Source organism: Aegilops tauschii, chromosome 7 (genome assembly GCF_002575655.3).
Source record: "Aegilops tauschii subsp. strangulata cultivar AL8/78 chromosome 7, Aet v6.0, whole genome shotgun sequence".
NCBI classification, from domain to species: domain Eukaryota; kingdom Viridiplantae; phylum Streptophyta; class Magnoliopsida; order Poales; family Poaceae; genus Aegilops; species Aegilops tauschii.
In genome coordinates this window covers 531,990,506-532,007,865 of record NC_053041.3, presented here as the reverse complement: position 1 = coordinate 532,007,865, position 17,360 = coordinate 531,990,506, and the positions used below count along the sequence as shown (strand labels likewise).

At 46.9% G+C, this 17,360-nt stretch overlaps 1 protein-coding gene and 1 long non-coding RNA gene across 2 annotated transcripts; one reads left to right on the top strand and one right to left on the bottom strand.

The window, feature by feature from the left end:
- Positions 1–6,059: 6,059 nt before the first annotated feature.
- On the bottom strand, positions 6,060–6,763 carry LOC120969524 (uncharacterized). Its single transcript, XR_005763807.2, has 2 exons — positions 6,552–6,763; positions 6,060–6,417 (listed from the first exon to the last, which is right to left on the bottom strand). It is a non-coding gene; the product is annotated as an uncharacterized lncRNA (long non-coding RNA).
- Positions 6,764–12,990: 6,227 nt separating this feature from the next.
- LOC109785890 (uncharacterized) lies at positions 12,991–14,210 on the top strand. The gene is made up of 2 exons (XM_020344471.2): positions 12,991–13,201; positions 13,289–14,210. The coding sequence occupies exons 1-2, from the start codon at positions 13,066–13,068 to the stop codon at positions 13,948–13,950; spliced, it is 798 nt and encodes a 265-aa protein (XP_020200060.1). The 5' UTR covers positions 12,991–13,065; the 3' UTR covers positions 13,951–14,210.
- Positions 14,211–17,360: the final 3,150 nt, after the last annotated feature.

Here is a 17,360-nt window from a genome sequence, read left to right as displayed (position 1 = left end):
GCCATAAGTACAATGTGCGCTCCATCCTGATCCGCAAGGACGACGAGGTGCAGGTCGACTGCGACCTTCTCCTCAGAGCTGTGCCATAAGTACAATGTGCGCTCCATCCTGATCCGCAAGGACGACGAGGTGCAGGTCGACTACTACCTTCTCCTCAGAGCTGCGCCATAAGTACAACGTGCGCTCCATCCTGATCCGCAAGGAAGACGAGGTGAAGGTGGACTGCTACCTTCTCCTCAGAGGAGTGCCATAAGTACAACGTGCGCTCCATCCTGATCCGCAAGGACGATGAGGTGCAGGTCGACTGTGACCTTCTCCTTAGAGCTGCGCCTCAAGTACAACGTGCGCTCCATCCCGATCCGCAAGGACGACGGGGTGCAGGTCGACTGCGACCTTCTCCTCAGAGCTGCACCACAAGTACAACGTGCGCTCCATCCTGATCCACAAGGACGATGAGGTGCAGGTTGACTGTTACCTTTCCCTCAGAGCTGCAGCACAAGTTCAAAGACTATTCCGAGTGAAGAACAAGTTCCACTCAAAGGCAAACACAAGCATATTCAGAGATAAGCCAAGTTTAGATAAATCCTAAGGTTCCAGACCACGGATTAAAGTACTCGGGCATCAAGCCCGAAGGAGTTTAACGATTACACGATCACTCGGCATTCCGAGGCAAATAAAGGTGAAGCATAATGTTTTTTGATCACTCGTCAGGAGAAGGACTGGCTGGGTCGCAGAAACTGTCAAGGTCTATGCTATCTGTGATGCGAGTGGCGGCGTCAAGGAAAGTATCCATGAAGGACTGGAAAGTGTGCTTTTTGGTGTTAGCAACCTTGAGCTCCGCCAGCTTGTCTTCTTTGACATCCTCGCAGTGCACTCGAACCAATGACAGGGTGACATCAGTGCCGCAGCGAGCAGATGATTTCTTCCATTCTTGCACTCAGTCAGGTATTTGATTCAGTTGAGCCATCAGAGACTCGTGGTCTTGAGACAGTTCCTCCTGAGGCCAGAGTTCATCATCAACCCGAGTCATCGCCGCCTTCTGACAGGCAAGATAAGCAACTGCGTTGTCCATGCGAGATTCCAACCGCAGCACATTCGTTGCAATGTCATCTTTGACTGGACAATTTATGGGATCGAGACCCGTCTCGACTCGCCCAGTTTTTGCTTCAAAGTCCTGGCAAAGTTCTGCATAGTCGAGTAAATAGTGAGTCGACAATATGATAAGACCTATCAATCGACAGCAACAAGTCAGTCGAACAACAATACCTTCAAGCTTTAAGACCAGTTTTGCAACAAGCTGGCCCAGATAAGATTCTAACTCGCCCTTCTTGGCCTTGAGGTTTCCAATCTCGTCAGTCAACTTGTCCTTGTCTTTCTTCAGTTGCTCGACCTCCTGATTGGCATCAGAGACAGCGGTCTTCAGTTTGGAGTTCTCTTCTTCTAACTTGCCGACTGAAGCCAGCTCGGTTCAAAGTGACTAAAAACACACAGAAAAGTGCAAGTCGTCAAAAAAAGAGGGGTAGATTCTCAGACCCCGGCCGACTGCCAACAGTCGACCGCGGTCTCGGGGACTACACCCAGTGGGTGCACTTAGCGTGCCCCCACTGGTTTGATTCAACACTCGGCATGGTCTGCCCAGCGCGAGTCGTAAAATAAACACTCGACTCAATCCAAGTCGACTCAAGTGGAAGACATATACAACTTTAAGACAGACAGACACACCCCAGTGGGTGATCGGATGAGAAATAAGTTCAGTCGGAAATCAACTAACCTGGACATTGGTTTGCAGAGCAGCGCTGGCGTTGTAAGCCACCTGACTGGCCTCGTGCACCACTTTCATTTGCTCCATCACAAGATTCAGCTGAAGAAGAGCTTCCTTGGCAGCACTCGACGGGTCGTCTAGAGTTTGGTACGCAGTAAAAAGCGACGATGGCAGGGCAGTTGAAGCATCCACTGGGTCTGATGCGTGGAGTTGTACTGGAGCAGCAGGGGTCTGAGCAGCCGACCCTGATGGGCGATCAGTCGACAGCGGGTTAGCGGAAGTGACGTTGGTCCGAGCTGGGTCTGTGGATCGCTCGACCGCCGTCCCAGGCATCAGTGTCGACTGAGGAACCGGAACCTCAGGCGCTTTCCTGCTCAGTCCCTTGTCCCTCCTCCTCCTTTCCCTCAGAGGCACTTCTTCTTCATCATCCGGAAGCACGACAACGTCTCGTAGAGCTACAACAAACAAGAAATATCAGAGATTCAACCGACGAATAATCCAATCGACGGAATAAATTTGAGTCGAGCGGACTTACTAGCTTTGGAGGTAGCCGCGTCGTCGGTTTCCTCGTCGTCTAGGATCTTGTCAATGTCCATATCAGTCGTGGCAGAGGCTGGCTGGAAAAGTTACAATCCATTCGGTCAGAACAGAAGAATCAGTCGGTGCAAGAAAACACGGAAAGAACATTTACCCAGAAGCAACAGGAACATCCATCTTAATCTTAGGCAAGGTCTTCCGAGCCTTTGAGGGGTTGATCTTGGGCTGCTTGGCGGTTTTCTCCGTCAGCTCCAGAGTTGAAGACCGAGCACGCTTCTGCGTTCGAGCGCTCGAGGCCACAGTCTTGCCGCGCCTGCTCGCTGGATCATGGTGCTGCTTGGATCGATGTTCCGTACGAGGCGGTGAGTCGACTACCTCCTCATCGTCTGACTCGTCGCTCTCGTCTTCGTCATCGTCGTCCGGCGACTCCCAATCACCACTCTCCTCCACGCTGTCCTCGCCCTCATGATCCTGCTCCAGAGCTTGTTCACCATTGGGCATTGAGTACATCTCGGTATAAACCTACAAGACAAGAAGTCGAGTGGAAATCAGTCGGATTCAAAAATAGTCGGAAAATGTACCCAAATGCAATCGGTTGTAGAGGCCGAACCTTGTCTAGCTGATTACTATCGCTGAAGGGATCGACTCTCCTGGCGCCCCTGGGGTTGTCCTTGTTTCCTGTAATACTCCTCAGCCATTGGGCCACTGTTTTGGCCGGCACCTCCTCTGAATGAACCCGAGCGGTGTCGCCGGCTCCAGAATACATCCACACAGAGTGGTCACGAGCCTGGAGCGATTGGATGCGCCGACTAAGGAATACCTCCAACAAATCCATGCCGGTGACGCCTTGGTTGATCAACTGGACCACCCTCTCGACCAGCATGGCTGTCTCCACCTTCTCCGCGGCGGTCACTTTCAACGAGGAAGGGGTCTGAACACGATCGAAGGAAAAAGGGGGAAGTCCAGTCGACTGGCCTGGGGTCGCGATATCCTGGCAGTAGAACCAGGTCGACTGCCAGCCTCTGACCGACTCAGGAAGGGTCATTGAAGGGAAAGAACTCCTCTTCCTCTTCTGGATACCCAGACCCCCACACATCTGGATAACGTGTGTTTTCTCGTCACTCGAATTTGCTTTCTTCACCGACTGGGAGCGGATAGTGAAAATGTCCTTGAAAATACCCAGTGCGGTCGACACCCCAAGAAATTCTCACACATGAACACGAACGCGGCAAGATATGTGATGGTGTTGGGAGAAAAATGATGGAGTTGGGCCCCGAAGAAATTCAAGAAACCCCGGAAAAAGGGTGCGGAGGAAGCGAGAATTCGCGGTTGACATGGGTGGCAAACAGAACACACTCACACGGTCGCGGCTGCGGCTCCGTCTCCCCCTCCGGCAACCGCGCAGCTCCATGGACGATCAGCCCGGACTCAGCCAGCTCATCCAAATCTTCCTGCCGAAGCGAGGATCGGATCCAATCGCCCTGGATCCAACCCGACGGCAGCCCCGACCGCGACGACGACCCCCTATTCGTCTTCTTGCCTTTCGCTGCCCCCGTCACCTTCTTCGCACGTTCCAGTGCCGCCGTCTTTTCCTTCCCCATGGTGGCGGAGCGGCGGCGTCGAGAGCGAAGGAGCCGGATGCGGTGGAGAAATAGAGGGGGATGAAGAGGAATGGACGCGCACAGTGCAGGCGCCTCGGCCCCGTCACCTTTAAAGACCCACTTCCGAGTGGCTGACGCGTGGGCCCGGACGGTCCTGTCGAATCCCGCAACAGTCGCACGCGGGGTACATGGCGAAAAAGGTGGCGCGGAGATTGAGGCGCCCCTGTCTATCCGTCCCGCTTACCGCGGCGCGCCCCGCCTCGCGCGCTTCCCCGAAATTTCGAATCCCGTGAAATCCGGGATACGCCGTAACCAATCGTGCCGAAGATTTCGCGTAAAAAACAACACTCAACGGATGACGTTATAAATCCAATCGGCAACTTCTGAACCGATCAAGGCGACTGAAACGAAGCCGAAGTTCCAACATGGGCCTCCGTTCAAACATGAATAGTTGCGAAACACAAGATTCAAAGCAAGATCAACTTCAACCTTCTTTTCACTCGGACCTCAATCCATTCGGTTGTTAATGATGATGATATAGACCTGGGGTAGGGTCATAGGCCTGACCTATGACCCCTATCCAAGGTCACTATCCTAGAAACAAAGAAGCTCAAGAGACAACAGGGAGGGCCCAACAAAGGTGTCGAGTGCAATCCACTCGACCAGTCAGCTACTCGGAGACCCCTCCTTGCTGAAGTCGCTTGACCAATCGACCACTCGACCATACAAGAATCCACTCGACCTATTGAAGACCAGGAGTCATCTAGAACGGCAACGGACGAGCGTTCACTCTGTAATCTTTAAGGCCATTAAGGCATTTAAGGCTCGCATTACCAGTAACGCCTCATCTTTATGTACATTGAACCCTTGGCAACAGGGGAACGGCTGGGGTCCTGGCGTTCACTATATAAGCCACCCCCCCCCCCTCCTCTGGCACGAGGTTCGCACCCCCTGTAACACACACACGCATAATCCAGTCGACCGCCTCTGGGCTCCGAGACGTAGGGCCATTACTTCCTCCACGAAGGGCCTGAACTCGTAAAACTCGTGTGTACAACTTCGCCATAGCTAGGATCTTGCCTCCTCATACCTACCCCCCATTCTACTGTCAGTCTTATATCCACGACAAGACATAGTCGCGCCTTGTGCAACCATATACGTTCAGGAGAGACTAGTTCGACCTTCGATTCTGATAATTGGCCAGCCCAAATTATAGGCAGGAGGCCATGCATAATTATGAGTTAACGAAATCACTAGTTAAGGGTTATCCTTGCAAAGGTCACTACCCACCTGCTAGGTGCTGACAAGTGGCACAATATAAGTGTGCCACTTGTCGCAATATGAGAGTTTTTTCTTTTCGTTGATTTATTTATTCAAAATATTGTATCTATTGAACTGTCCGTCTAAATACCAAACCGTTTTCACATTTGAATTTCTCACGTCGAGGACTTCGTAACTAGATCCATGTTAATTTGTTTTGATAATTTTTTTCAAAAAAACTAAAAACAAGAAAGAAAGTACAAAAACACAAAATCTAAATAAACAAGTAATAAAAAACAAATACAAAAAAGGAAACGAAAAAACCGGAGCTCGGAAGCACGGTGTGGTTTTCACTTTTTTTTGGGAAGCATGGGTTCTGCTTTTCCCTTTTTTCGGGGAAGCACGGTCTGTGCTTCTGCGGAAGCAAGGCTGTGTTTTCGAGCTGTGCTTCTCACGGAAGCACAGCCGTTTTTTTTCCTTTCCAAGAAACATAACTATACTTCTCCTGGAAGCACATATTATACTTTTTGCGGAAGCAAATATGTGGTTTCCCTTTTTCAGGAAGCACAACTATGCTTCCCGCAAAAGCACATATTGTGCATCTTGCGAAAAAGCACTGCTTCCCGAAACAAAATCCTCTAAAACCTAGGGAAGACCAGACAAAACTGAAAAGCCAAACAAAAATAAAGCCATCTAATACCCAAAGAGAACATAGGAAATTAAAAAAAAGTCAAAAAAAGCGCTCAACACGCGACACGTGGTGACGGTTGACTTATTACTTGGCGCGCTTCCACACAAAAAAAATCCTTACCGAAGCACCTCAAAAGGTAACATTTACTTCAGTTTAGTTGCTCCCATAAGTTAGGGGCGAGTTCAGACACCTATGATGTAATTGACTCTAAAGTGAACACTTTTTATTTCTGGATAATATAAAAAAGAGACATATCCATGGTAGGCATGTAAATAATTCACCATTCAGGTACATCACTTTGCAGCGAATAGAACTACATACTGCATTGCCATCCATGGTATCATCTTTATTATTCTATCAGGTCGACATGCCTTCCTATCTTATCTATATACGCAGTAGGTGAAGTTGCACCCCTGACTCATGCACAGTCCTGTCCAAGAGCAGCTGGTCGCAGATTTCGGGCACCCAAGGTGACCGTACGCTACGCGGCTATCGGTGTTACACTCCGCCTGGTTGCATGGACAAGGCGGCTCGGGTTTGTCCTTGCACCCGACACCTCGCCTTAGCTGCAGCAGAGAAGAAGACGAAAATTAGTGGGATATAAACACCATGCATGCATGGCTGCAGTTTAATTTGTAGCTACACTATCCATTTAATTTGTGAAGCAACGTAGGCATTACATGGACAAATGGGCACGTACCTGGTGCTAGCACGAGGAGGAGGAACGCGAGAGGTAGCAGCAGCGTTAGGGTGGCCCTCATCTTTAGCTAGATGATGTGTTAATTCTGACAGAGGAATTTGTAATCTTGTTGTTGGCAGAATGGTGAGTTGTGACTTTTGAGAGAGAAGAGATGAATGACGAGCCTTTTATAGTGGACATGGCGTAAATGCTCCTACTTTTTTTTAGAACAAATTAATACCGGGTTTTCTGCCGGGTAACAAATTAATATTCATAACTCTATGCCAAATTAAACATAATTAATTTGCAAATTAATTGCATTAATATACTATCTCCTTTCCGGTTTTATAGGGCTTATCTCAAAACTTTCGTTTTCCCGTTTTATAAATCTCATTTCTATGGCTTCCCATCACAAGCTCAGACATCGAGGTCTTTTCAAGAGATCAGCCGGATCGCGAGCTATCAAATCTGTCACATCTAGTGGCCGAGCGGCGCCTTCACCATTGCAACAAAGGTCTTATTACAGAACATTTTTGCAACGGAGCTCTTGTTGCATATTTCTTTTTCTCAACAGAGGTCTTATTGCAGAACTTTTTTGCAACAGATGTCTTGTTGCATATTTCTTTTTTGCAACTGAGGACTTGTTGCAGGTATTTATGCAACCGAGGATATGTTGCAGAAAATGTTGCCGCGCCCGCATTGCTGCACCGTTGCGTTTCCATTGAAACATTTCCCATATTTCAGAAAACAAGAAGACATATGCGGCCTTGTAGCATGCGGCGGCGAGATGCCCTTACAATACCGACGCGAGGCGACAACGGCCGACAACAACGAATGCATCAGCACCATCGTTGCAGCAATGGCGATCGGCATCAGATACAAGACCTGTAGCAGCGACATTGTTGTAGAGAGGGTATTCAGCATGGCATTAGTCAGGATCGCGGTGCTCACCTTCAGCTTGCAGCGCCGGAGCAGCATGGCGATTTGGTGGTTGTAGCGCTACGTAGCGATGGCGGCGCACAAGCCCGTATATCGGCTGGCTGTGCTTGGGGAAAAGTGGAAAGAAGAAAGCAAACATGATAAGGTTGGGGAGAACAGCGGTGTGCTGGGCCTGTGAACACGTGTCACATGTACGATGCGGCGGAACGGACGGAGCGATCGGCCGGTTGATTTGCATCATTTCCCCGTAAGTTAACCCAAGCCTGCACTAGCTTTCTAACTTTCTTTCATTATAATACGTGTCTCATCCATATAGTAAAGATCAAAGTATAGGTTAGTAAAGACCGACATGATAAAATTGAAAGGACAACAGAACATCTCTGAGTTTGACACCAACACTCGTCACCTGCCTCCGGCACCACCATAACAAATAACAAAGAAAAAGAAAATGACGGATCACCTTCTCACCCAAGCTCGATGCGGCTCCATCGCTGATATGCAGCTTTACTGACCTTCAAGATGGCTCACCAAAGGTAAAGCCATTGCCGTTGAACCAATCAGACTGGGACTAGGGCAACACTCCAGACACGCCATTGAACTCCAGATCTAACACTCCACCACGACTAAGCCGCCGAAGGAGGAAGCCATACGTGCCAGCCATCAACCACGAATCCAGCACATGTTCCGTCTTTCAAATGTCGTCGATGCAGACCACGATCTGCATCCGCTCCTGGACCACCTTCCAAGCTTCGCGCCGACCCTAGAGCAGACGCCGTCGCAACGGCGGAGTCCGAGGACACAAGCCCACCACAAGGATGCCCCCGCCGCCATGGCATCCCCGCTTGAACAGACTGATTCCCAAATTCATCACTAACCAAATAGACGATCGCCTTGCCAGAGAAAAATCTGGAGCTTCTTTATTTAGCATCATCATCACCGCCGCCAAAGCCAAGACGTCGAACGATCAAAAAACCTAAGCCACTAGGACCCTAGAGCCTACATCTAAAATGATCCGCACGCGCGGTATCCGACGAGCCCCCTCACCATCGACGACCAAGCCTACGCTTTCGGGCCTGTCTCGCATAAAAACAATGACGGAGAGCTTCCCTAAGAGCATCTATAGTCGGACTCCCCAAACCGGCCTCAAACGCCCGGGCGGCCCGCCCGGTCATTGACCTGGTCACGAAAATATGACCCAGACGGGCGTCTCAAACGGGCCTCAAACGCCCGGGTTGACCCGACACCCCTCATATCCAGCCCAAATATGGGGGCAGATATGGGGCCCCCGGGCGTGCCCGCCACATAGGACTGACGATAGGGTCCCACGCATAATTGCCCGGAAACCCGGCGGTCCGACGGATGCCTCCTCCGTCGCCGCGGTGTGAACGCCGCACTGCGCCTCTCCAGTTCGCTGCTCGAGGCCAAATCCGGATATTTAAGCCGGCCGTCGTCCCCCAACCCTAGCCCATCCACCTCCTTCCTCTTTGCGCCGGCACCCGAGCCCGTCCGCCTCCTCTCCCCCGCTCTCGCACGCTTTTCGACATCGCCATGGTCCGGCGCAAGATCACGACGTACGCTATGCTGACTCTAGAGCGCTGGAGGCAGATCGTGGAGGAGATCCAGGCGAGGTGCGCCGTCCGCATCGCTGTCGGGCTGCCTCCGGACTCACCGGAGCCGGAGGAGGAGGAGGGAGAACAGCTACTAGAGCCGATGAAGGTGGCGGATCCGGATCCGGAGGAGGAGGAGGCGGAGCAGCCTGCTCCGGGGTTCAACATGGCGGAGGTGGAGGAGGAGTTCGTCGTCGCCCAAGTCACGAAGATGGCGGAGCAGCAGGCCATCCTGGGGTCCATCAAGGATGAGGCCTATATGGAGGCCAACCGGCAGTTCCTCTGACAGGAGTAGGTGGCGTCCGACGCGCTCTTCACCGAACTCGACGCAGAGATAGAGGAGGAGGAGGCCGGAGCGGAGCAGCCGGAGCTATAGCTGCCGCCCATGCTGCCGGAGCCGGGCACGGAGATTATCGACATCTGACGAGGAGTAGCTAGATCATCTACATAGTACATAGGTTTTTTAGTTTGCATGCTTTTATATTAAATTGAGAATCTAGTATGAGATGTCTGAATACAATTGTGTTAATTTAAGGAGAAAGCGTCCGCGGGCATTTGAGGGGTCATATTTATCGTATGCGGCTGTAGATGCTCTAAAAGCGCACACACGATGAAGAAAATAAATCATTCAGATGCAAACGATGGACACCACTGATTTATGGGTGCACGTACATGATTAATACTTCATCTTCCGTAGCTGCTTTCCGTTGAAGCATCTGCATGCATCTCTAACAGTATGTATGATATAACTACATACGTATGTACATGCCACGTACGAATATGTATGGATCGTACGAATTATGTACATCAGGCTAGGTGTTTTTGGATGGAATTGACATGCAGTACCAATGCAACGCCAAAGAAAGAAAATCATTCGTATCATAGTACATCTAGCTTAGCCAGTACTTGCACAATTCTTTCTTCCGTATACATAGTGTTTGGTATACGGTAACTGCAGTACCTCTCGTACCCCTGTTTCACTCACACAATTTTTTTTCTTCAGAAATCGCTTAACTAGCTTAGCAGTTGTACTTCAAATTGTTAAATGTTGAATCTACAGGCCTGTGTAGGAGTTAGTCGGCCGATTTTTTGGGTCAATCGATTATTCCGAGGCGTTTGATGTAAAGTTGCAGATGGTCTTCTTCCACCTCCCACACTCTCTTCTTAATATTCTTCCCCAAACCACCCACGACCACTGTCTGAACCGCCTATCTCCGCCGCCTGCGCTCCCGCGTCAGTATGGCTGCCCCACCCTTCCCTCAATGTCGCCCACCGCCATGCTGGCGCCACCTCCGAACAAGCCTCTAAACCAGCGCACTAAAAGATATTTCCTCGACGAGCCTGCACCCCTCCCCGGGCACGCTGAACCACCAGCTTTCAAACTCGCCTCCACCGACTATGGCTCGTTCGCGGCTGAGGCCGAGGCCTTGCGCGCATGCCCACCTCCCGGGCCTCGATGCCGCGCCTGATTCCTTCTCCCACGAATTTGACTAGGCCAAATTAAAAACCAGGCAACTTACATTTAGGTTATTCGGAATCTACTAGTACCAGTAACTTTAGCTGCAATAACACCCCCCAAAAAAAAAACTGTAGCTGCATGTCTGCAACAGAACAGAAGAGGGTGTATCGACCGTAACGTTGCCTTTTCTGCATGCAGTTTGCACCGTACTAATAGTACATTATTTATACTCCAATTTGGCGCAGGTACGTACGTGACAGCCTGACCTGTGGCACGCACGCACGTACGTACGGTGCACATGAGACAATAACCAGAGCAGACCAGATCAGACGAGACGAGAGGGAGATGCAACATACTATAAGATGTGATGGTTGGACGCATACATATGGCAAGCTTGCTAGCTGGTGATCTCATCGGTCGATCTGAGATATGACGTGAAAGCGAAAAAAGACTTTGGTGCACATGCACGCATACATTGCGTCATATTCATGCATGCATGCATGCCTGTAGTAGTAGTAGACCAGTAGCAATATACGTATCATGCTAATCATCATTAAGGCGTACGCTACATACGTACACATAGTACTCAAGTACGTAAATGTTACTGCAAAGTACATAACACGTACGTGCCTACACAAGTCTTTGTCCCTTAACTCTCCCACCGTACATTTGTTCTCCATGTACCAAGAGTGCTTTCCCTTTTGGTTAAGCCCCTGTCGATCAGAACGCTATGCAATTAATTATTTCACCAACCTACATGCATGTTACACATTTACACTGCTGTTACGTACACATGCATTAATTGCAAACCCCCACAAATTCTACCTACATAGTACTATATGTGTGTCAGTGTGTCTGTGTGTGTATGCATATCTAGGTTTGTCAAGTTTTTCTTTTCAGGGTATATATATTCGTTTGTTCAATGCGTGCGCCTAGAGCTTAGTCGATTGAGATTATTTCTCCTCACGTGAGAGGAGAAAACAACAACCAAAAACTGAAAAAAAAAACAGCACGAATCTCCGCCCATAATTCAACGGCTATAGCATGAACTGAGCTATATTGATCAAAAAATAGCAAAACCGTTGTCCAATTGATGCCAACAGTACGGTGGGTGTTGCTGTATTCGCGTGAACGATTCCTACTCTACAACATCCGTATATATGTGTATATATTGCAATTATACTGCTAGTATACGTAGCTATGGAACAAAATTAACAATGGATGGACCAGTTTCTAGTAAAACTTGGTTGGGTGGCGACATGAGAACCAACGAATTAGAAAAGTGGCATGTTGTTAAGATTCCATGGTACTGTTTCGATCATACTCAACTGATTGGCTTTGACATGGTCTAAATCTGTGTGTGTGTGTGTGTGTGTGTGTGTGTGTGTGTGTGTGTGTGTGTGTGAGAGAGAGAGAGAGAGAGAGAGAGAGAGTAATCATGCATGATGCTTGCATGTCGACAAGGATCAGTGTTTTTGTCAATAATAGCTAATTAAATCCTGGTGCCCACTCTGTCAAGATCTCACTTCTCTTCTACTATAATAGAGAGAGCAGTTAGTTTCTTTATTTTATATATGCGGCGAAAAGCATGGATTTGTCTTGCATACTCAGGTTCATCATCCTAATCCATATATACATGCATGATGCATCCACCTTAAATTTGTACCCTAGCTACCTAGCTTTATTGCCCTTAACTGGCTGGCCCTTTTTAGTACTACTTGGTAGCCTAGTTACTGCTATGACTTAGGCTGGTCATAGTGGGAAGTAACATAGACTAGTAACATGCATATGCATATGTTACTAGTCTATATTACTATCTTCATAATGGGAAGTAACATATATGTGGTATCATGCAAGACCTTATTTATTAACATGTAGACTCATTTTGTCTTGAGATGCGTTATGTTACAGTAACATATTATGTTACTTCAAACACTTTTCTCCTCATTAAATACATGCCACATAAGCAAACTTTTCTTAAGATGTGTTATGTTACTTGCTAAGTTACTCCCACTATGACTAGCCTTACTATGAGCTCGAAAAAGAGACACACGTAAGAGAGTGTGCGCATGTGTGTAGGTGAGGGACATGATGCACCAAAAAGGAAGGGTCTCCAAAAGTACAAGCTAGGTTGAGGGGGTGATGCATGCTGAGGTGTGCTGTGGCCTACCCCTTCCTAGTTGTTTGAGCCGTGTCCGTGTGTGAGATTGATTGATGACAGACATGAAACGACGGATGACAGACACTACAAGGAAGAGATGGATGTCACTGCCATTGCCATTGCCGAGAGAGAGAGAGAGAGAGAGAGAGTACATCTAGCTAGCTTGGTGAGAGAAACTAGACAAATTTAGAGCCATCCTCCTTCGTACTAGCAACTGCCATTGACTTGCTTGCCGGCCGCATTATATATCTCCAACTTAGCTGAGCTAGCGAGCTGCCTTTAAACTTGTCTCTCTCCATTTCCTCCCATCCGGAGCTAGCTTAGGCAGGAACTCGAGGAAGAAAGGAGCAAGGGAAGAAGAGGGAGAAAATGGGTCGAGCTCCCTGCTGTGACAAGGGCAGCGTGAAGAAGGGGCCATGGTCGCCCGAGGAGGACAGGAAGCTCAAGGACTACATCCACACTAATGGCACAGGCGGCAACTGGATCGCGCTCCCCACCAAAGCCGGTATGTCCATCACACCTAGCTATACCCATCTGCATTTCTGCACATGCGCGTGCATGCACGTTCACTCATGTCATGGAGATGTTTCAGGTCTGAAGAGGTGCGGGAAGAGCTGCCGCCTGCGTTGGCTCAACTACCTGCGGCCGAACATCAAGCACGGCGACTTCTCCGACGAGGAGGACAGGGTGATCTGCGCCCTCTTCGCCGCCATCGGCAGCAGGTGGTCCATCATCGCCGCGCAGCTCCCCGGGAGGACCGACAACGACGTCAAGAACTACTGGAACACCAAGCTCAAGAAGAAGCAGCTGCACCTGCTCATCGCCGCCGCCGCCCATGGCCAGCAGTACGGCTCCAGGCCACCGGCACCACCATTCGCCCTTGAGCAGCAGCACCACCACCACACTAGCTCTACTTCTATTGCATCTCTAGGCCAGCTCCTCATGTTTGGAGGCCGAGGAGGCGACCAGCAGCAGCAGCAGCAGTACACGTCGTCGTTCTCCTCGGTGGACATCTCCAACAACACCAGTGCTGCTGCTGTTGGCCTGCAGGAGAGCTTCATGTTTGGTGGCTTGCAGTTTCAGCAGCAGGAGGAGGAGACCAACAACCTGCTGTCACCACCAGCAGCATCATCATCTGGGAATGACATCATGACCTATGAGCATCATGAGATGATTTCGCCGAGCGGCTTCTTCTTCTACGGCGACGGTGCCGGTGCTGCAGCGACACAAGAAGGGACTAGGTTCCTTTATTAGTAATCGCATCAGCCACGCATGCATGCAAGACACATGTAGACATTGATGTTAATTTCTTTGCATGCATTTTCCCCCGTCCGACCCCATATATTTGAATTGGCCCATGCAGGTTGGTTAGTATTTTTATTTTTATTTTGGTTTTTGTTTTATAAGATGAGATGACCTCTCCCTAGCTAGCTAGTTTATGTGGTGGTGTTGCTGCTGTGCTGTACGGAGTAATAAGAGGTAATATCACTGGTAGTCATATAACTTGCGTTTGATGTTCAATTTGGTGCTAGAACTTTGAAAATACGGAATTGTAGTCACAAAACTTGACTCAACCGTGCACATACGGTCACAAAATACCTTTACAGGTGTATTTGTGTATAGGCCCCACATGTCGGACACTCAGCAAATGTATTTTTGCACATAACACCCTTGTATATTTTATTCGCAAAAAAAGTCGACCGTTGCGACACATTTTTGCATGAAAACCCCTTGCATTTTTTTATTTGTAAAAAAGCAGACCACTGTACTGCAATTATTAATGCCTAAAATGTGTGCGAGCAAGATCTTGAACACGACACACGCTCTAGCAAGGTTACCTAGTCTAGCCACTCCAACCATCTAGTTTGCATGTCTGCTATGGATAATAGCATTATATGTAGTGGACGAAGCACGTGGAGTTCAAATGGGCTGCAGATACTACGGCCCACTTTGCGCGCGCTATTTCTTTCGATATTTGCAAAATGTATGTTTTATTTTCAAATATTTGTGTGTTAAAAATATTTTACATATAGACATTGATTAGTAGATATTATTTTAAATATAATAGTGATTATTATGAAAAACTATTTTCATAAACGCAAGAAAAAACTATTTAGGATATTGTAAAACTTTACTCATAAATTTATGTTCAAATATCTGTGTTTTAAAAATATTATACATACAAACAATCATTAGTAAATAAAAAAATTAAATATAAACTTCTCTATTCTATAAAACTGTTTAGTTAATACAGACATTGAAAATGTTTATTAAGTAAATATGTTTAATGAATCCATTAAAAAATATACAATCATGCCTTATATTTGAACTATACAAATTATGAATACATACATTTACTAAATATTTATGAATATTCACTTGTCTAGAATTGTTACTGATGACTTATATTTAAAAACATATAATTTAAATATTATACATGATTTAATATTCATATCAACAGTTTACATTTTATATTATGAATATTTTTTATCATACAAACATTTTTATAATTTTTAAATATTAATTTAAATATAGAAATAGTTTTAAAGTAATATATAATATTTTTGAAAGTAGGTTATTCATTTGTATGCACAGTTTATATAACATACAAATATTCAAAGATTATTTTTATTACTGAAATTATAACTTACATACTATCTACAAATTTCTAAAAAAATGAAGAGGTGCATGTTGTAGAGGCCAGGGTTGTTTTTGTGCTAGCCTTCTATCGTGAGTTCGAGACTTGATAGCTACACCTATTTATGTTAATTTACATTCTGTAATAACAGGTGGGGCATGCACCAGTACATATAGGCTTTTTATCCTTAGCAAGCATCTAAATGTGATTGGTATGGTGGCTAGACTCGCTAATGTGGTAATCCTGGGTATTGTGTTCGAGACCTTATGTGTTCCATTTTTTGGCGTTATTTTTCGCAGTACAGTGTTTGACTTTCTTGAAAAGAAATAAACATGAAGTAGTTCTGTCAAAAAATGCATCATGTTGGTCGGCTTTTCCCACGAATAAAAAATTGCAAGGGTGTTTTGTGCAAAAACCTCTGTCAAGCACCTCCGGTCAATGATAGACCGGGCCATACACACCGAGACGCCTGCATACGTATTTTGTGACCGTATGTGCACGCTTGAGTCAAGTTGAGTGACTACAATTCCGTATTTTCAAAGTTCTAACACCAAACTGAACATCGATTTAGTTTTATGACTTCCGGTGATATTACCTCGAGTAATAAGCTAATGTAGGTTGTAAACTTGTAATTCTAAATATTCTTGTTTATTTAATCACCCTAAACAATCAATCATGGAACTAAACATACGCTTGTAACTGTTACATGCATAGGCATGGGCAATGGGCAATGCAAGGGGAGAGTGTACGTTTGCCTCCCTTGCATGCGCTAATATACTACACCTAGGTAGGCACCACATGTACGTACAGCGCACTGACAGTACCCTAACATGAATGCTTATACTTGTTGAGTGTAAATTGATGGAGTCGATTGTATGGCCGGCTGGGTTTGTAACGCCGAACCGTCAAAATTTAACTCCTCAAAGATCTCCTCAAATCTTCACTTTTTAAATTTTGAAGAGTTAAAAAAATACGAACCTAACAGAAATCCTCAAACAAACTAGACCCGACATGAAACCTCTCTCTCCCTTTTCTTCATTCTTCGTTCTTCTTTCTTCTGTTCACGTGGCCAACGATGACTTTTCGGCACTACTCCCTCCGTTCCTAAATATAAGTTTTTTTAGAAATTTCACTATGAACTACATACGGAGCAAAATGAGTGAATCTACACTTTAAAATATGTCTATATATATCCGTATGTAGTTGTAGTGCAATCTTTAAAAAGACTTACATTTAGGAACAGAGGAAACACTAGTAGAAAAATGGTCAAATGTCAAGCACATTAGTGCCGGTTTGCTTTTGAGCCGGCACTAATGTGTGCATTAGTGCCGGTTCCAACGGCTAGCCAGCCGCTTTCATTAGTACCGGTTCGTGGCCGACCTTTAGCACCGGTTCGTGCCACGGACCGGTACTAAAGTGAGTGGTGGCAGGATGTTGTCAGTCCGGGGCCCCTCCAGCACCTTTAGTACCGGTTCGTGGCACGAACCGGTGCTAAAGGTCGTCCTACATAAACCCTTCGTCCACCCGAGCTCGCTCTGTTCTTCCCCTTTCCTCTCTCCTCTCTCTTCCCCTCTTTCTCTCGAGCTCATCACACATTTTGCCCAAAATTTGTCAAGATTTGAAGGCCCCCGTCCATTCAAATGATCACAAAGGTTAGCAACTTTGTCCTTTCATCTCTCATTGCTAGATTAGCTCTTGCAATGCTTTGTATAGTGATTAATTTATGAGTTTAGTAATTTGGGAGGAAATATATGTGCTAGTATTTGATTTATATGCAATTTGAGGTCAAAAATAACACTTAGTTTGCATATGTAGGTGTGGTTTACTTAGTACCTTCTAAATTCCGTCGTAACCACAGTCGATCGCCCGCACCGTTCCGTCCGTCGCCGGCACCACCTTGTGGTGAGCCTCTTGTTCATAAATGGTTTACATTACCAAGTTGTTGTTTGTGTGATTTGGATATATAGTTACTCATATAATTATCTTACCCGTACGTTGTTTGTTATACATAGTGCCATGGTTTTGA